Consider the following 21,682-nt stretch of genomic DNA (forward strand, 5'->3'; position numbering starts at 1 on the left):
CATCTAGCTTGTCAGAATGGACATGAATCTGTAGCTGCACTTCTGATCAAGAATGGTGCTAGTGTTACAGCAGAATGCAAGGACGGATTGACGGCATACATCTAGCTTGTCAGAATGGACATGAATCTGTAGCCGCACTTCTGATCAAGAATGGTGCAAGCATTACAGCTGAGGACAAGGACGGATTGACGGCATTACATCTAGGTTGTCAGAATGGACATGAATCTATAGCTGCACTTCTGATCAAGAATGGTGCAAGTGTTACAGCAGAATGCAAGGACGGATTGACGGCATTACATCTAGCTTGTCAGAATGGACATGAATCCGTAGCCGCACTTCTGATCAAGAATGGTGCAAGTGTTAAAGCAGAATACAAGGACGGATTGACGGCATTACATCTAGCTTGTCAGAATGGACATGAATCTGTAGCCGCACTTCTGATCAAGAATGGTGCAAGTGTTACAGCTGAGGACAAGGGCGGATGGACGGCATTATATCTAAGTTGTCAGAATGGACATGAATCTGTAGCCGCACTTCTGATCAAGGATGGTGCAAGTGTTACAGCAGTAACGACACATGGAGTGACGGCACTACATCTAGCTTGTGACAATGGTCATGAATCTGTAGCCGCACTTCTGATCAAGAATGGTGGAAGTATTACAGCTGTAAATAAGAAAAGACGGACGGTATTACATCGAGCTTGTCAGAATGGACATGAATCTGTAGCCGCACTTCTGATCAAGAATGGTGCAAGTGTTACAGCAGAACACAAGGACGGATGGACGGCATTACATCTAGCTTGTCAGAATGGACATGAATCTGTAGCCGCACTTCTGATCAAGAATGGTGCAAGTATTACAGCTGTAAATAAGAACAGACGGACGGCATTACATCTAGCTTGTCAGAATGGACATGAATCTTTAGCTGCACTTCTGATCAAGAATGGTGCAAGCATTACAGCTGTAAATAAGAACAGACGGACGGCATTACATCTAGCTTGTCAGAATGGACATGAATCTGTAGCCGCACTTCTGATCAAGAATGGTGCAAGCATTGCAGCTGAGGACAAGGACGGATTGACGGCATTACATCTAGCTTGTCAGAATGGACATGAATCTGTAGCCGCACTTCTGATCAAGGATGGTGCAAGTATTACAGCAGTAACGACACATGGAGTGACGACACTACATCTAGCTTGTCAGAATGGACATGAATCTGTAGCCGCACTTCTGATCAAGAATGGTGCAAGCATTGCAGCTGAGGACAATGACGGATAGACGGCATTACATCTAGGTTGTGAGAATGGACATGAATCTGTAGCCGCACTTCTGATCAAGAATGGTGCAAGCATTACCGCTGTAAATAAGAACAGACGGACGGCATTACATCTAGCTTGTCAGAATGGACATGAATCTGTAGCTGCACTTCTGATCAAGAATGGTGCAAGTGTTGCAGCAGTAACGACACATGGAGTGACGGCACTACATCTAGCTTGTCAGAATGGACATGAATCTGTATCCGCACTTCTGATCAAGAATGGTGCAAGCATTACACCTGTAAATAAGAACAGACGGACGGCATTACATCTAGCATGTCATAAAGGACCTGAATCTGTAGCTGCACTTCTGATCAAGAATGGTGCAAGTGTTACAGCTGAGGACAGGGACGGATGGACGGCACTATATGTAGCTTCTCATAATGGACATGAATCTGTAGCCGCACTTCTGATCAAGAATGGTGCAAGTGTTACAGCAGAATGCAAGGGCGGATGGACGGCATTACATCTAGCTTGTCAGAATGGACATGAATCTGTAGCCGCACTTCTGATCAAGAATGGTGCAAGCATTGCAGCTGAGGACAAGGACGGATAGACGGCATTACATCTAGGTTGTGAGAATGGACATGAATCTGTAGCCGCACTTCTGATCAAGAATGGTGCAAGCATTACCGCTGTAAATAAGAACAGACGGACGGCATTACATCTAGCTTGTCAGAATGGACATGAATCTGTAGCTGCACTTCTGATCAAGAATGGTGCAAGTGTTGCAGCAGTAACGACACATGGAGTGACGGCACTACATCTAGCTTGTCAGAATGGACATGAATCTGTATCCGCACTTCTGATCAAGAATGGTGCAAGCATTACACCTGTAAATAAGAACAGACGGACGGCATTACATCTAGCATGTCATAAAGGACCTGAATCTGTAGCTGCACTTCTGATCAAGGATGGTGCAAGTGTTACAGCATTAACGAGACATGGAGTGACGGCACTACAACTAGCTTGTCAGAATGGACATGAATCTGTAGCCGCACTTCTGATCAAGAATGGTGCAAGTGTTACAGCTGAGGACAAGGGCGGATGGACGGCATTACATCTAGGTTGTCAGAATGGACATGAATCTGTAGCCGCACTTCTGATCAAGAATGGTGCAAGTGTTACAGCTGAGGACAAGGACGGATGGACGGCATTACATCCAGCTTGTCAGAATGGACATGAATCTGTAGCTGCACTTCTGATCAAGGATGGTGCAAGTGTTACAGCATTAACGAGACATGGAGTGACGGCACTACAACTAGCTTGTCAGAATGGACATGAATCTGTAGCCGCACTTCTGATCAAGAATGGTGCAAGTGTTACAGCTGAGGACAAGGGCGGATGGACGGCATTATATCTAGGTTGTCAGAATGGACATGAATCTGTAGCTGCACTTCTGATCAAGAATGGTGCAAGTGTTACAGCAGTAACGACACATGGAGTGACGTCACTACATCTAGCTTGTGACAATGGTCATGAATCTGTAGCCGCACTTCTGATCAAGAATTGTGCAAGTATTACAGCTGTAAATAAGAAAAGACGGACGGTATTACATCGAGCTTGTCAGAATGGACATGAATCTTTAGCCGCACTTCTGATCAAGAATGGTGCAAGTGTTACAGCAGAACACAAGGACGGATGGACGGCATTACACTTAGATTGTGAGAATGGACATGAATCTGTAGCCGCACTTCTGATCAAGAATGGTGCAAGTATTACAGCTGTAAATAAGAACAGACGGACGGCATTACATCTGGCTTGTCAGAATGGACATGAATCTTTAGCCGCACTTCTGATCAAGAATGGTGCAAGCATTACAGCTGTAAATAAGAACAGACGGACGGCATTACATCTAGCTTGTCAGAATGGACATGAATCTGTAGCCGCACTTCTGATCAAGAATGGTGCAAGTGTTACAGCTGAGGACAAGGACGGATAGACGGCATTACATCTAGCTCTTCAGAATGGACATGAATCTGTAGCCGCACTTCTGATCAAGGATGGTGCAAGTGTTACAGCAGTAACGACACATGGAGTGACGGCACTACATCTAGCTTGTGACAATGGTCATGGATCTGTAGCCGCACTTCTGATCAAGAATGGTGCAAGTATTACAGCTGTAAATAAGAAAAGACGGACGGTAATACATCGAGCTTGTCAGAATGGACATGAATCTTTAGCCGCACTTCTGATCAAGAATGGTGCAAGTGTTACAGCAGAACACAAGGACGGATGGACGGCATTACACTTAGCTTGTGAGAATGGACATGAATCTGTAGCCGCACTTCTGATCAAGAATGGTGCAAGTATTACAGCTGTAAATAAGAACAGACGGACGGCATTACATCTGGCTTGTCAGAATGGACATGAATCTTTAGCCGCACTTCTGATCAAGAATGGTGCAAGCATTACAGCTGTAAATAAGAACAGACGGACGGCATTACATCTAGCTTGTCAGAATGGACATGAATCTGTAGCCGCACTTCTGATCAAGAATGGTGCAAGTGTTACAGCTGAGGACAAGGACGGATAGACGGCATTACATCTAGCTCTTCAGAATGGACATGAATCTGTAGCCGCACTTCTGATCAAGGATGGTGCAAATATTACAGCAGTAACGACACATGGAGTGACGACACTACATCTAGCTTGTCAGAATGGACATGAATCTGTAGCCGCACTTGTGATCAAGAATGGTGCAAGCATTACAGCTGAGGACAAGGACGGATAGACGGCATTACATCTAGGTTGTGAGAATGGACATGAATCTGTAGCCGCACTTCTGATCAAGAATGGTGCAAGCATTACCGCTGTAAATAAGAACAGACGGACGGCATTACATCTAGCTGGTCAGAATGGACATGAATCTGTAGGTACACTTCTGATCAAGAATGGTGCAAGTGTTGCAGCAGTAACGACACATGGAGTGACGGCACTACATCTAGCTTGTCAGAATGGACATGAATCTGTATCCGCACTTCTGATCAAGAATGGTGCAAGCATTACACCTGTAAATAAGAACAGACGGACGGCATTACATCTAGCTTGTCATAAAGGACATGAATCTGTAGCCGCACTTCTGATCAAGAATGGTGCAAGTGTTACAGCTGAGGACAGGGACGGATGGACGGCACTATATGTAGCTTCTCATAATGGACATGAATCTGTAGCCGCACTTCTGATCAAGAATGGTGCAAGTGTTACAGCAGAATGCAAGGGCGGATGGACGGCATTACATCTTGTTTGTCAGAATGGACATGAATCTGTAGCCGCAACTTCTGATCAAGAATGGTGCAAGTGTTACAGCTGAGGACAGGGACGGATGGACGGCACTATATGTAGCTTCTCATAATGGACATGAATCTGTAGCTGCACTTCTGATCAAGAATGGTGCAAGTGTTACAGCATTAACGACACATGGAGTGACGTCACTACATCTAGCTTGTCAGAATGGACATGAATCTGTAGCCGCACTTCTGATCAAGAATGGTGCAAGTGTTACAGCAGAATGCAAGGGCGGATGGACGGCATTACATCTTGTTTGTCAGAATGGACATGAATCTGTAGCCGCACTTCTGATAAAGAATGGTGCAAGCATTACAGCTGTAAATAAGAACAGACGGACGGCATTACATCAAGCTTGTCAGAATGGACATGAATCTGTAGCCGCACTTCTGATCAAGAATGGTGTAAGCATTACAGCTGTAAATAAGAACAGACGGGCGGCATTACATCTAGTTTGTCAGAATGGACATGAATCTGTAGCCGCACTTCTGATCAAGTGAAAATGTTGGAAACTCTCAAACACAGCCAGACCTACCCTTGGGAGATATACCAAAACAAGTTTCGCCAACTTATCCAATGACAATAACAGAATCCAACATACGAATGTGGAAGAAATGCCTTCTAACACACAATCACCGTCTGCTTGGGGAAAAACTAGCTTCAATGTCCAACAGCAAGGAAGTGAACAGTATTGCACAAGACTAGGCCATGGTTATGGTGATACTATAACCTTACAAGCGCCCACGTGTGTACTGGACAGTCAACCGTCAGGTTGGGTATCTAATATTCCCTTTACACACAGAAACCCCATCGTGCCAAGACCAACGACGGGACCCTTAAACATTGTTCCAATCGAGCCTCGAGGAGGTGTCGCCGGCAGTTCCAATACACAGATGAACTGTGGCTTCCCTACAACGACATATCCCCGAACAATACCAGCTGTTCCTCCACCATCTGATTTCCTTTCCGCTCTGCAACCGGATATGAACGCTTCCATGCCAGGACAAGTCATGTCTCCCTTGAATATCATCTACATTCAGAAACCGCCAGGAATTCCCACACCTTCCAGGACGTGGGCAGCCAATTCCTTTGACAGGAACGTCTCAGTCCCTAACGGGGCAGTACCAAGGACAACTGGGAATTCTCTGAACTTTCCATTGTAATTAACAGAAAGCACAATTTGGCTCATGCTTGAAGTATATTTTACACACATGGACAATAACATGTATTACCACAACAATAATGAATGCAAATAAATTATTGCTTTTCAATCGTTTTACAATTATATGTTATAATAATGTTGAGCTGTGGTCATGTATTTTGTCTTATAATCTCCGCCATATGTAGTTGAAAGTTTGTTTTGTAATCATAATGACACGTGTCAGACCTTGCAATCACATTTACTTGTTCAGTACACAGCTTAGAAGACAACATGGATTATTTTGTTTGTTGTTTTACGCCGCACTCAGCAGTATTCCAGCTGTATGACGGCGGTCTAAATAATCGAATCTTGACTATACAATCCAGTGATTAACATTATGCGCATGCTCCTCGATATTGGGATATGACGACACGCATCAACCAAGTCCGCGTACCTGAACACCCGATACATTTTGTGGTCTTCCTAAAATAAAGAGTGAGTTGGTTTTTACGCCACTTTTAACAGTATTCCATTTCGGCGTGTCAGCTTGATGTGGGAGGAACGGCCGAAGTGATGCAGGTCTGAGACATTTACCACTTCGGTGAAACCCATGAGCACGGGTATGGTGCTGACAAACCTAGAAACAAACCGGGCGAACTGGGATTCGAACCCACAATCATAGGTTTCTGGCGTGTCCAAGGGACGCAAATCTGCACAGCGAATCGCGGCGCCTTGGACGACTGGGCCACCCGTGCACCCTAAAATAAAGACGCTGAACTGGAACACTGATTTCTAATGTTATTAAACACATTTACTGGAATTACCCTTCTAACTGAGAACTTAAGGAGCTAAAATAAATTTAATGGAGATTGTCAAGGTTTGACCCCATTAAAATATAACTACCGCTTGGAGACATAGTTAGCAAAGGTTTTTGTCAAACACAGTTATTTGAGTCATGAGTCATGAGTCATTCATTCCAAAAGCTTTCAAAGTGCGCAAAACTAGTTTCAGTCGACTATAAATAACAGTCTTTCTGTCACTCTAGGCACTACATTATATCTAGAGCTATATGACAGCAGTCTGTATATGATCAAGAATGGACCAGACAAACCAGTGACTGATGGCGGTTAATGATGACACACTACTAAGTTACTGAGCCAGACATAAAGACATGTTCAAAATTCACAGTTTATGTGCGCTGATATCTTGTGTATATGCCTTCAAACATTACCTAGGCGTTCTTCCTAGAGGTGGGGGCATGGATGTCACAGTAGTCTGAGCCACCGCAATTCGCTGTGCAGAGTTACGTCCCTTTAGCGTGCTAAAAACACATAATCATGGATTCGAATATATCTGTTTCTAAGTTTGTCAGCACAATAACCTGGATCGTGGGTTTCACCAAAGCGGTAAATGTCTAAGACCTGAATACTAGTGTCTTTCGTCCTACATACAACTTGAATATTGTTCAAAGCGGTGTCAAAACCAACTCACTGTTTGAAAGGGGTATTGTGGTACGTGGTCCTATGCACTGCGCACAGGTTACAAATCAGGTGAAATTAAGCAACGTCGGTGGCGGAGAGTTTTTGGATGGGTGACTGTTCGGCAGCTTGGCTCCCGAAAGTTTCTAGGGCGTCTGAAGGACATGTAACACATGTGGCGTCTCCTAGGGCAAATGACTTTGTGCGAATTGTGCCTCTTTCCACCCAGCAGTGAATGGGTACCCGGTAGGATGAGATGGTAATGTGGTTCTTAACCTTCTAGCGCCTAACAGGCAGCTTTGTTTGTATACTCTCCATGGAGCTGAGAATGATTTTTGAGTGAACACTTTTCACTGTCTATAAATACCATGTTGAACATTTATTCTTCTTTTTTTGATATTTTAAATAAAACTTTAAATGATTTAACAGAATCGTATAAACATTTAATTTTCTGGGGAGAAGAGGTGGCCTAGTGGTTAAAGCGTCCGTTCGTTCTGGGAGTTCGATTCCCTTCATTGGTACATTGTGTGAAACTCAAGGCTGGAATACTAAAAATAAGATTGTGTTCTTTAATCTGATTGGTTGAAAAACATGATTTATATCAATTTGTCTGACTAATAATGTGACAGATTAATGTGGGAGGAAAGTCGAAGTGATGCAGGGCTTAGACGTTTACTACTTCGATGAAAACCATCTAAGCATCGATCCATGCAATCGTGATCGATGACATGCGACAACCACGTCAGCTAGCCAGCATTCCCGGTTGTGAGAATACTCTTAACCGCAGATTGGTGAAAAATATCTAGTTATTGTCACAGTGTATATATAGAATTAAGTGACTCCTGGTGTGCCATTATTCGTTGATTATTAAATGCATCATGTTGAGGCAAAACTATGTACAAGATGTAGGGACAGTTACAGCTTTGTCTTAATAAAACGAACGATCGATCAAAACGTGATGGTTATAAGTCTTCTTAATCAAAACCTTATTGCAATAATGTTTTAATTTGAAGTTTACACGATATACGGCTTTTCCATTGGGCGAGAGGTCGGTCACATGACCGCGAAATTGACGTTAATTAGTGTATGAACGACACAGTTTGACGTTCATATTTTTTTCACGAGACCGTGTTCTTGAAATGACGTAAACACTGAAGAACTACTTCCACATTCCTTGGGAAACCCCTGGGAATTCCCAGCACGAAAACATGCATAACCGTTCTTTCTATTCATTTAGAACCTTTATTCTTGGTCTCAGCGTTTCAGTATACATTGAGAAATGTCAGAGAGCGTGACTGCATGATTGTTCACGAATATACTCGCTACGGCCCATCCTAATGAACAAACGAAGAAATGCACATCTAAACTATCGTAGAATCGACTCGATCCTCATCCAGGCTGACACAGATCGTCTCCGGCAATCTATGAATTTACCATTTGTGTCTGTTTGACGCATCTTTATTCACATTTCAATGATCGGCCAGTTGATCAACGATGACTAACACATCTAACCGCCACAGGTTCATTAACAACTTCGGAAATCTCTCCCGTCACGTTCATCGGGTCGGCCATTTTGACGTCTTGTACTTGATGTAAATGTATTACGACGCACCGTCATTGTGACTGACTTACATTAGGTAGTTCTTTACAGACCTTTCTCATCTAATGAGGATATGATTTGAACACATGTGCTGCATAAGATGTTTCTGAAGAGCAAGTTGTGCATCCATACGCCCATGTCACCTCTTTTTGAGGAACTATTTTACTCCGCGATATAGCTGGTTGTTGTATGGCTGTCAGTGTAAACATGAAGTAACACGTAATAAATAAAATTGTGTTTAGATCTTTGGGGTAAGAAATTGTGATAATTTTTTTGGAGACTTGAATGCATTGAATTTCATTTCCAAAATATAAACCACATAGTGACCAAGAATTACATGCATCGGGCACTCACATTAAAAAAGGGAAGCCAAATTCTTGAATAAGTTTTAAAGACCAACTTAATTTCTAGCCATATGTTAAATATCTTAGCAAATGGCTGAAGGAACCTTAAGATAAAATGCATATAAGTAATCCTGTCAGTTTTACACATTTACATGTATATTACGTATATCAAGTTGATAGAATCTAATCTAACGGTCTGTTTACGACTTACATTGCCAACAGGAATGAGTGGCATTATTGCACACCGACTGACGAACGTTGTAATCTCTGGTCTGTCAGTGTAGTCTTTCTGCATGTTGCACTGTTGGGTCTTCCGCCATACACACTGGGCAAAGTGTGGAAGAAGCATCCCTTCCATGTGGCACGAGGAAACCGCGATTTGGCAGCATTCCTGGCAGCGACTTCGAAGTCCATCTGATAAAAGATTTTGAAATTTATTATGATTTTTAAAGTTAAAATCACACGCGCTAATCCCATTGTTCTCTTAATCCTCAGTGACAACCCAACTGCAACTATTCGCGTTTTGCCGACCTTAATTTTGACCCCAAATGTCTAAAGGTCGGCGTAACGTGAAGACACCATTTGGACACATTCTGTGCTTTAAATCAGTCAAAAACACTACATTGAAAGTAAAAAATTACCTGAAATGTACTTTGTCAACCACTCTCTCGGTCCACCATGCTTCCTACTCTGCCACGCCACCTGCAGTCCAGGCAGTCAGGTAACGCCCAATTCGGGCCTTGGCGTCAGTGATCAATGGAAATTTTTTGAAATAGTTCGCGCTGCATTGCTAAAAGTGGCAATAAGTGTAGGCAATTCATGGTCTTTGTGCTGTATCATAATGTTTTTATGGACATTCAATTGTTGAATATACATGTGTATGTATTACAAATAAATTTCGTTGTTATTTATGAAAAGAAGTATAAAATATTGTTATGTTGGTAAAATTTGTTTCAGGATGTTAAAGTAAAAAAATCCACAAAGAGGAATCAATGGCAGTGGGTGGGCTTTTCTGACTCTTTGCGATCTTCTGGCATAATGAAGAGTTTCTTCAATGTGGGTCTTCCACCCTTTTCTAGAAGATTCTCCTTAATCATTATTTCTCTGAAATAATTTCGGAAATAAATGTCACTATTTTCCTAATAAACACAAAAAATAATCTGTGTATGTGGTGTGTGCGTGTGCGTGTGCGTGTGCGTGTGCGTGTGCGTGTGCGTTTGCGTGCGTGCGCCAGAGTCAGAGAAAATGTCGTCGTGCCACTGCTATACATCTGGATCTAACACGTGATTTTGTCCAGGCCTGCCAGGTGGGGTGTGCAAGGGCTTGCCTCTAAATGCTTGCTTTTTCTAAGCCAAGATCTCCACCCTGCTATCTCCGGCGACAGGGAATTGTCAGTAGCTCATCACGAACTGGCATCAGTATGTTGGTTTTCATCTGTTATACAAAATTATTGATTAGAGAAGCCTACTTCGAGATCAGAGGATCTGATGCAAGTGAAGCCCATCAGATGGCCACACTGGGGTATCAATGAGTCCCAAAGGTATTTCACATGTTGTGATATACTATAAATTTTACAAACTTTTACAATCAATTTAAAACACATTATGAAGGTTAAATGAACCGCAAATATGCATATATTAATGTTTTCATTTTCTTCCAGCTTAACAAACGCGTTCAAATTAACAATGAAACGATTCATTTAATGAAACCCACACATCTTTCGCAAACTCAGGCTGCACCAATTTCAACAACCTCGCATGTTAGTACCCAAACTCCTGAACCGCTTCCAACACTGTATGGTCAACTTCAAACCCCAAAACATCTACTTCTATCACTTACGCCGAGTCAAGAACTCCCACGGTTGAAACCACAACTGACATCACAAAAAGGTCCAACAAAAGACGTAAACAAAAACAAAGCAGTCATAACCAAACTATTTGTCCTATTTGTGACAGTTTACATGGGTGCACTGTGGACAATAATGCCAAGTGGATTGGTTGTGACTAAAAGGAAACCCTTTGCAATTATTGGGTGCATTGGGAATGCATCGGGATTTACGTGAGGAAAGTGGCTGATTTACAAAACATCACCTATCTATGCCCAGAGCATAAGAAAATTGAAAGGTGTAAATAAAATGAAGATTATTAAGATGATTTTGGTTATTTTTGTCCCAAAAAAGTTTTTTTGTGCATAATACTTGTTTTTATATTAAAAACATCCATTAGAATCGGATTCGAACTCGTATTCCCTTCACCCGCAGTCAGCGACGTTACCAAATGAGCTAAACTGCACATGTGAATGAAGCAGCATTAAAAGTACATACTTAAACTTACTTAAAACATTATTTAACTTTACAGACGTAGGTGATTTTCAAACATTCCACAGATTTTTGCGTACAATTTAAGTGATTGGTTTATGGCCCTATGTAGTTTCATCTGACCATCACGTCGAAAGCGTGTTGCGGATCAAGGAAATACGCTTATATAAATAAAGTTAAAATCTAAATATATACTTTTTCAAAAGAAGTTAAGAAGACTATGGTTAATTAGTCAAGGCTGATTGTATTGCAAACTACAATCTTATAAATGTGGGTGTTCTATAACTTGTTTTCGGTAGTGTATGATGTTACAGTATGTAATACTAATGTCCGTAAATATTCATTTTGACATTTGCTGTATGATCAATTTGAATTGTGTCTCTTGTTTTATGCACATCTACAAGTATATGTACTTGCATATAGTAATTTGATAAACACCGCTGTGAGTGAGTGAGAATGGTTTCACGTCGCTTTTAACAATAATCCAGCAATATCTCGTCGGGGAACGCCAGAAATGGGCTTCACACATTGTACCCATGTGGGGAATCGAACTGGGGCTTCGGCGTGGCGAGCGAACGCTTTAACCACTACGCTATCCCACTGCCCCCTATCGCTGTGGCGTTATCACAGTTGATATGTGTACATGTGTAAACTAAACATATGGAGAGACATCCTAATTAGTGTGGCCACGGAGTTAACGTTGATAACAATATGAAGTGCATTACTATGATTATCTATAACAAATGTTAAATCAGCTACCATTGTAATATTTTATGTAAATATATTAAGTTTAGTTTTGTCATAATTATATATGTGAGTGTGTGTGTGTTTTTGTGTGTGTCTGACTCATTGTCTGTGTATATATACCTAATATATATCTAATCAATCTGTATTCAGAAGGAAAACATAACTGTGTAAATGTATAACTTTTTTTCTGCATGATGTACATGCATCTTTATCAATGCAGTTGTGATCCCGCAATCGGACGAACACACATTAGGGCTTCAATCTGATGACCGACAAAATAATTCTTTGGACGTTACAAACAATACAAACAGTGGCTGATAATACTGACAATTATTTGTCAATATATGATCTATATGTAAATCATTATTTGTGCCAGTTCAATTTAACCTTTAAAGTTTCAGTTTTAGGATTGATGAAAGAATGTGTGTGTGTTTTATGAACAAAATGAAAATATGAACAGCGACTACTCTGTTGTAGTCTGTGAATCTTGCTTATTTACTTACACTACAAGAAAATAAACACGTGTGTATACAAACTAAACGCGATAACATTATAAACATTTATGCATATGTAACATATTTATCTACTACAAGATGTTGAACAAATCTAATTATAACAGGCAAAATAGCGGTGATAGTTATAGGAATGGATCATTGAATATCCGTAAAAAACGTTTTAATGTATTGCATTATGGGAAATATCGCTTTCTCACTCGATCTATTGCTTTATCGTGTTTTTGCTTTCTCGCTCTATCCCTCTTATTCTCTCTATTGCTTTATTGCTTTCTCACTTTCTGGCTCTATCGCTTTCTCTAATGACTAACCATATATATTATAAGAGGCAAAATAGCGGTGATAGTTATAGGAATGGATCACTGAATATTAGTAACCACCGTTTTAGTGTATGGCATTATTGGAAATATCGCTTTTTCGCTCTGTCGATTTTTTGCTTTCTCACAATATCCCTTTCTCTCTCTATCTCTCTATCACTTTCTCACTTTCTGGCTCTATCGCTTTCTCTAATGACTAACCATATATAATTATAAGAGGCAAAATAGCAGTGATAGTTATAGGAATGGATCACTGAATATTAGTAAACACCGTTTTAATGTATGGCATTATGGGAAATATCGCTTTTTCGCTCTATCGATTTTTTGCTTTCTCACACTATCCCTTTCTCTCTCTATCTCTCTATCACTTTCTCACTTTCTGGCTCTATCGTTTTCTCTAATGACTAACCATATAAAATTAAAGAGGCAAAATAGCAGTGATAGTTATAGGAATGGATCACTGAATATTAGTAAACACCGTTTTAATGTATGGCATTATGGGAAATATCGCTTTTTCGCTTTATCGATTTTTTGCTTTCTCACACTATCCCCTTCTCTCTCTATCTCTCTATCACTTTCTCACTTTCTGGCTCTATCGCTTTCTCTTATGACTAACCATATAAAATTAAAGAGGCAAAATAGCAGTGATAGTTATAGGAATGGATCACTGAATATTAGTAAACACCGTTTTAGTGTATGGCATTATGGGAAATATCGCTTTTTCGCTCTATCGATTTTTTGCTTTCTCACACTATCCCTTTCTCTCTCTATCTCTCTATCACTTTCTCTCTATCTCTCTATCGCTTTCTCTAATGACTAACCATAATCATATGAAAGAATCGGGTGTTCGTTTTGAATAGTATGTACTGTAAATCTTTAAATTAACTAAAGAGTTAATTATCAATGCAAACATTGAGAGTAGACTTTATTAATTAAACTTTGTATTTATGTCTCAGAAATGTGTCTGATTGGAGTATTCATTTTAAACCTTCGGCATCTTGTACTAGTGGCTAGCTCTGTAAAAATGGCATAAGTCCGGATTAATATGAGCAGACATACATGCACATACACACACACGTGCATACACGTCGCTGTAAAAGTGCATTAATCTTGGACGCAACGTTAAACTCCATTTCACTTAAAAAGACTTAATCAAATAAAAAACCTACTTATTTATACTTGGCAAACGTATTTGTACTGAATATTGTTTGTGAAGTCATATGGGAAGATAAGATTGTGAAGGAAATTAGTTTTCAGCCCCACTCACACTAGCCATTGACGAAACATGGTGCATGTCCCTTGCCGATCTCAAATCCTTCAAGATAACATTTCAATCGCAGGTTACCGCCAGCCATACTGCCACCGCCTTTACAAACAGTATCCTGTCTTGTGTCCAGTGAACAAAGTCAGTTGTAGACAACGTCCGGCATAGAAACTATGTAAACCACGTTTACGATAGCTGGTCAAAGGGAGGCAACTCTGTTTGCAGATATTATGCCAGCAAATGAAAAGTACTGAAGTTTTCATAACGAGACCTGGATACTGTGGGAAAATGATTACAGTATTTTCCTGTTTTACATCAAGCAAATTTGTTTTCATCTCATTTACATGATAGGGTAAAAGTTTGATCTTTTGATGTGGTCCAAGCCCATTTCACAGTCACAACCATTGTATCTGTAACCTATTGTTCAAGTAATGAGAATGGTAGAGAAAACGTATACGCTCACTTATGCTATTTCCAAACAGAGGGACGGTTTGGATATTTGAAACCATGTACAACGTGAAGGTTTTGTAGCACTGTGATCACTGGTGAAGATGAACAGTTCCAAGTTTTCAGGTAATCGTCACATCCCATTGGCACATTTTCTATATTTGACTATACTTGATGCACCGCACACGCATCAGGGAAAATAAATAAAGAAGACGTTTGCCGAGCAACAGAGTACCTGCTTCTGTTAATGTTCGTAGTTGTGGAGTCACTTTGTGCTTGAGGCATTGGCTTCGTCACGACTCCGACGGGGTTCCATTCTCAACATGAATAATGTTTAAGATAATTATTGGTGCCCCTTACGTGTTATGGAATTAATAAATGAAACTGACTAAAAATTACATCAACAAAATGTTGAACATTGATTGCTTACAAGCCATTGGTTGATGTCATTATTCTGGTCCTGCTGTGTATTATGGTTCAAGTCGTGCTGCAGTGTGACAGTTAACTTGTGTGTGTAGACAGTAAACCATGAAATCAGTCTTCAGCGGGCGGACGGGGACAGATGTCAGTGATTCCGGATTTTCGGACTGCCGTTGGAAGGCAGGTTTCAGTGAAAGGAAAACCTGAGGTCACATTATGAATATGTTCTGATTACTGACTTAAATAATCTGTTCTTTATTCAATTTAATTTAGAAAGTATGTGAATATCTGAGTATTTTATCATTGCTATGACTGTGAGGTGGAGGTATTTGAATTCCACAGGGATATTTGTACAGATAATAGCGACAAAATCCTTTCCAAAATCATCAGAAATCTCTTCTGAAAGCTGATTCCATTTTAAGATATTACGACTTAAAAGCATTACTACGTACATTCATTATTTCTTAGAGATATTTCACATGTAAAATCGAATCCGTAGCATTCTAAATTCAATAAATATACAACGTCAACGCCTGAGAATAACCAGTCTTGATTATCCACCGAAACACGTTCCATTTGGCGTAAAAGGCATAGTGATGAAAACTATAGGAATGGATTACTGAAAATCATTCAGTCTGATGATACCATGTCTCCCGAAAGTGTACGCATGTCCTGCCCAACCGGTAGGAGCCGCCATTGGTACAATTTGACTCCACGTGTTCTTGGGGTAAACTTGCAAATGCAGAAAACACAAAGAAACAGTGATTTGATAAATATATTTATTTCCCAAACATGATGACTGATGATATGCCCCCCGTTTACTGATCGCTGTAAAGTAGAGGTGAGATTACAATATCTCTGAACAAGGTAAAAAGGTATGACGATAGTCATGTTCAAAATGATAAAAACAAAGTTTCATTTCTTGTAATATTTCTCCGACCGAGGTGCAATTACACTGACAAGGAGGGCCGTAACTGCAGGATGTTGAAAAAATCCTCCCATTCGATCGTGCATCACTCTTTACATGTCCATAGTGATTTGACTGGATCGCGATGGCTGGCCGAATTTCCATTCCACTGCTTCAATTTAGTGAGCATAATCAAGATCTGCATATACATTGAACATGGGTGTGCAACTCTGCCCGGTTGGACAGCCACAATGCTGAGCCCAAGTTCAATCCCGATATGCTCAAAGCCGATCCCGATATGTCTCGCAACAAGTCCGAGATCTCGTGGAGTTACAGGAGTCTTCAGTCTATCGTTCACACAGCGTTTTGAACCTACACAGAAAACTGTATTACGTGACTTAACACCAATTCTACCACAAAGGCTCACATAAACAGGTTTCTTTCTGTTTTACCATATCTCAAATACTCATCGATATTCTTAATAAGCATTACAAAATTAAAGAATTGAAATTGGCCTATGTCCTCCATATTGATTTATATCATCATAATAATGAGTAAAATATGGTAATAGTTACACTGAACACATTTGAAACTAGTATATTATAAAATTCCTGAAATGAAATTCTCAAATTAGGATAAAAAAGTTTCTCACAAAATTCTCAATTTAATGTTGGAATTTAACACACCTCTCCTTATGATCTGCTCGATCCAGTACTCGATCAGCTCGTTGCTTGACAGGTGAATGCTCTGCAATGAAAAGCACACACAATTAAATGTGTGTTGAGATGATATGCTGAAGTATTAGTTTTCATTGAAAGTTTTCTCTCAAATACAGTAGCTTTCTTCAGATAGGATTAAACTTTGACAATGCAACACTGGAATATGGAATGACAAACAACATACATACACATGTTGCCAGTGCATGGTGACGTCCACTTTTCAGAGACAATGTCTGCCGGAACAGCAGTGAGAATATTAGGACTTTGAACAGTGTTTTCGTTACCTTATATCCACTATAAAGCATGTAGAATGTAATACGCTATGTGTTGAATGATGTGTCCATATATTACTACTATAAGTGTACGTGTACAGTGCACGCCAGAAACCTGTGAGTGTGGGTTCGAATACCGGTTCGCCCCGATTATGTTTGTCAGCACCATACCCGTCCTCTTGGGTTTCACCGAAGTGGTAAACGTCTGAGACCTGCTTCACGTCGGGTTTTCCTCCTACATTAAGCTGACACACCATGATATAGCTGGAATACTGTTAAAAGCAGCGTTGAACCCAACTCACTCACTCACACACTCTGGAGATTTAATTAGAAAGGAAATTAGATTCAGCCCCACTCACACCCGACATTGACGAAACAAAGGGATTGTCCCTTGCCGATCTTAGGTTATCAAGATTTCATTTCAATTAAATATTATCGCAAGCCGCACTGCCACCGCCGTTACAAACATTATCCTGTCTTGCATCAAGTCAACAAAGTCAGTTGTAGACAATGTCAGGGATAGAAAAGGTTGAATAATGCATACCACGTTTATGGTAGCTGGTCAAAGGGAGGCAACTCTGTTTTCAGATATTATGTTAGCATTTGAAAAGTACGGAAGTTATCCTGACGAGACCTGGATACTGTGGGTAAAATGCTTACAGGCGTATTGTCAATAGAGGCATCATCTGTAGCTATTCGTACTGGGCTAAAATGACTTTGTTTTCTGAATGTGGCAAATGTACATAATAAGGACGAAAGGTTTAATGAAATGAAGTGCACTGATGTTTTAACAGCTTTAAATGTTCTGTTTTGTGTTGAACTCATTTTCCAGAATTGAAATAGTATTTTCCTGTTTTAAATCATACCATGAACGAAATGTGTTCTTCATCTCATGTACATGAAACTTGGATCTTTTGATCACCACAACCATTGTACCTGTTACCTATTGTTCAGGTTGTGAGAAAGGGAGAGAAAACGTTTACGCTTACTTATTCTATTTCTAGTGATATAAACAGAGGTACGATTTGAATATTTGAAACGATGTACGATATGAAGGTTGTATAGCACTGTGATTGAACTACGAATTACGAATATGTTCTGATTACTGACTTGAATAATCAGTTTTTTATTCAATTTAATTTAGAAAGTTTGTGAATTTCTGAGTAATTTATCATTATCACTGTGAGGTGGAGGTATTTGAATTCGTCAGAGATGTTTGTACGGATAAGAGCGACAAAACCCTTTGCATAATCACAAGAAATCTCTGTTGTAAGCCGACTCCATTTTACGTTTCTGACTTTATAAAAAGCATCACTATGGACTTTCATTATTTCCGGGAGATATTTCCCATGTAAGCTCCAATCCGTAGCATTCTAAACTTAATAAATATACAGCGCCAGAGAATAACCAGTCTTGATTATCTACCGAAACACATTCCATTGGGCGTAAAAGGCAAAATAGGGGGGAAAACTATAGGAATGGATAACTGATAATCACTGATGACACCACGTCTTGTGAAAGTGCAAGCATGTCCTGCCCAACCGGTAGCAGCCGCCATTGGTACAATCTGACTCCACGTGTAGGAGCCGCCATTGGTACAATCTAACTCCACGTGTTCTTGGGGTAAACTTGCAAATGCAGAAAACACAAAGAAACTGTAATTTGATAAATATATTTATTTTCCAAACATGATGACTGTTGATATGACCCTGTTTACTGATTGCTGTATAGTAGACCTGAGATTACAATATTTCGGAACAAGGTAAAAAGGTATGGTCGATATGATAAAAAAACAGTTTGTTTTCATATTTATATAATATTTCTTCTACCAAGGTGCAATTACACCAAAGGAGGACGGTCACTGCAGGATGTTGAGAATGGCCTCCCATTCGATCGTGCATCTCTCTTTACATGTCCATAGTGTTTTGACCAGGTCCAGATAGGTGGCCGAATTTCCATAACACTGCTTCAATTTAGTGAGCATAATCAAGATCTGCATATACATTGAACATGGGTGTGCAACTCTGCCCTGTTGGATAGCCACAACGCTGAGCCCAAGTTCAATCCCGACATGCTCAAATCCCATCCCGATATGTCTCGCAACAAGGCCGAGATGTCGTGGAGTTACAGGAGTCTTCAGTCTCTCGTTCACACAGCGTTTTGAACCTACACAGAAATCTGTATTACTTGATGTAACACCAATTCTACCACAAAGGCTCACATAAACAGTTTTCTTTCCGTTTTGTGTGATTGACATGTGGTATCGAATTAACCTTTAGTTATCTCCAATGCTCATCGATATTCCAAATAAGCAATACAAATTGACAGAAAAAAAAGTTGCACAAATCGTCCCATATACATATATGTCATCAAAATAACGATCAAAATATGTTGAAACTTATGCTGAACACATATGGCATATTTTGCCAAATTTCTGAAATGAAATCATCAAATTATGATAAAGAATGTCGCACAAAATTATCAATTTAATGGGCAGTTATAATTTAACGCACCTCTGCTTTGATCTGTTCGATGAGCTCGTTGCTTGACTGGTGCATTCTCTAGAACGAAAAACACACAATCAATTGTGTGTTGAGATGATATGCTGTAGTATTTCCTGAAAGGCGTTGAACTCAAATACAGCATTATTTTTCAGGTGGGATCAAACTTCCACACAATAACACTTAATATGGGATGATAAACTTCCACACAATAACACTGAACATGGAATGATAAACAGAGACAATGTCTCCCAGAACAGGAGTGAGTATATGAAGACTTTGAACAGTAATTTCGTTACTTATATCCAATATTAAGTATACAGAATGCCACACGTGTAGTGTTAAATGATGTGTACATATATTACTACCATTAGTGTACCTTAATGAACATATCTAAACGGGCGTTATTAAGACGTACCTGATACTGAAGTCCGGAGAAGCACGAGGCAATATTCCCCATGCTGCCTATACGTATGACACTGACGTACACTACTCTGTCTGTTCAACTGATCTGACTGAATCCAGAACTCTAAGCTGTGTGTGAGCACTGCCGGAAGCCCCTACATAAGAGGGGACACTACTTCACTTTCTCTCGCGATTGCTTCAACCAAAGATTTAGGAATTTCAGATTTGCGGATTTTCGGATATCCAAACTGATATAAAGGCGGAGTGGTGTGTAGTGGTGTAAGAGATTATAATAGACCTATATGGGGGTCATACCTCTTGCACTTTAAGTTTGTTGTCACACACTATGACCAACCATAACGAGGAAATACTATTACAGCAGTGTCGATAACTGACACGTGGTCACAAAAGCAACATGCGTATACCGCTTACACAGGGTTACGATGGTTTCTGAAGTAGGAGTTTTGTCGTCAATACAATCTATTACTGTAGTGTATAGATGAGAGAGCAGTCACAACTTCACTGAGATGCCTCTCTCCACTACGTCCAGCTGTTCAGTCAATAACCAAGCCATCCCTTTCAAGGTGCCATGACTTATATGTTAGTCTTGCATGGTAGACCATATACATGGGAATATTGTCACAAAAATGGTCTATTTAAAAGGATAATAGGTCTCAATCTAAATAAGTATCTAGAAATCATGACAATACGTGTGATAATGCAAGACAAAACTAAATAAATGCTGAATACAATAGCTGTGGTACATTGTTGATACTGGGGGACCTGGTCAACGTGTAGGATATATGTGGGCGTTGTTTTGGCCTTGATATGGAATACCGGCTAACATATATATATATTCTAGGCTTTGCTTGTAAACTGCAATCAGCAGCAAAAGAACAAGACCATAGAATAGAACAGAACTTGATGTTGGACGTGTCGGCAATACGAAAATGTCCATGATTGGACTATAATAATGATTGGATATCTTCTTCAGCTGTAGTCAAGTCGTCTACACGGACTTTCTTTGTTCCTACGCCTTGTAAAACATCTTTCAAACGCAGGTAATGTGATGATCAACAACATTTCTATTAACAATTCGTTCGTAACATCAATTTCGTTACATCAAATTCTGGTAAAATATTGCTTAAAGCGGCGTAAAACATTACACCCTCACTCACTCACTCTTCCCCGTGAACATATGAGGCAGAGTAACTATTTGTGTCAAAGGACGGACGGACAACTTTAATGTCTGTCTGGGATGATAATTGTAATATTGTTGTCTCTAGCTACAGCTGCTATACAGCGTTTCTATTGTTGTTGATATGTAGAATATCTGTGAAACAACTGAATCTGTATGTAAAGCTAGGGATGATGCCCAGAAGACAAAACATCTTCAGTTAATCATGCATGCTTACAGTATCTTCTATAATTAGTGTAAAACGTAGCATTCATGAAATGTAATCTTCTATTCGCTGATGTTGTTATTCAGTCGGTCAGGAAAGATACATTTCGTTTCACAGACCAAAACTAAGCACCCATCAATCGTCAGCTACATAGAATTATAATTCTGCTACATTTGTTACATGTAGGTTACAGTAAACTTCGCATATCCTATCACACACGAAGTGAAGAAACGACAGATATATTTATGAAATCCGGAAATCCTGTTACTATATATGACATTTGTT

The 21,682-nt window shown here is 40.0% G+C and overlaps 2 protein-coding genes across 2 annotated transcripts; both read left to right on the forward strand.

The window, feature by feature from the left end:
• Positions 1-35: 35 nt before the first annotated feature.
• LOC125377903 (ankyrin-3-like) lies at positions 36-2,891 on the forward strand (the record flags this gene model as incomplete). Its single annotated transcript, XM_048391985.1, has 3 exons — positions 36-716; positions 834-1,244; positions 2,526-2,891. Coding segments are annotated over exons 1-3 (1,419 nt in total), but the record flags the coding sequence as incomplete, so codon positions are not given.
• Positions 2,892-3,021: 130 nt separating this feature from the next.
• LOC125377904 (ankyrin repeat domain-containing protein 6-like) lies at positions 3,022-4,095 on the forward strand. The gene is given in 3 exon segments (XM_048391986.1): positions 3,022-3,030; positions 3,318-3,573; positions 3,604-4,095. Coding segments are annotated over 3 exon segments (711 nt in total). The 3' UTR covers positions 4,050-4,095.
• Positions 4,096-21,682: the final 17,587 nt, after the last annotated feature.

Source organism: Haliotis rufescens, unplaced genomic scaffold (assembly GCF_023055435.1).
Source record: "Haliotis rufescens isolate VD_foot unplaced genomic scaffold, xgHalRufe1.0.p SCAF_103, whole genome shotgun sequence".
Lineage (NCBI taxonomy): Eukaryota > Metazoa > Mollusca > Gastropoda > Lepetellida > Haliotidae > Haliotis > Haliotis rufescens.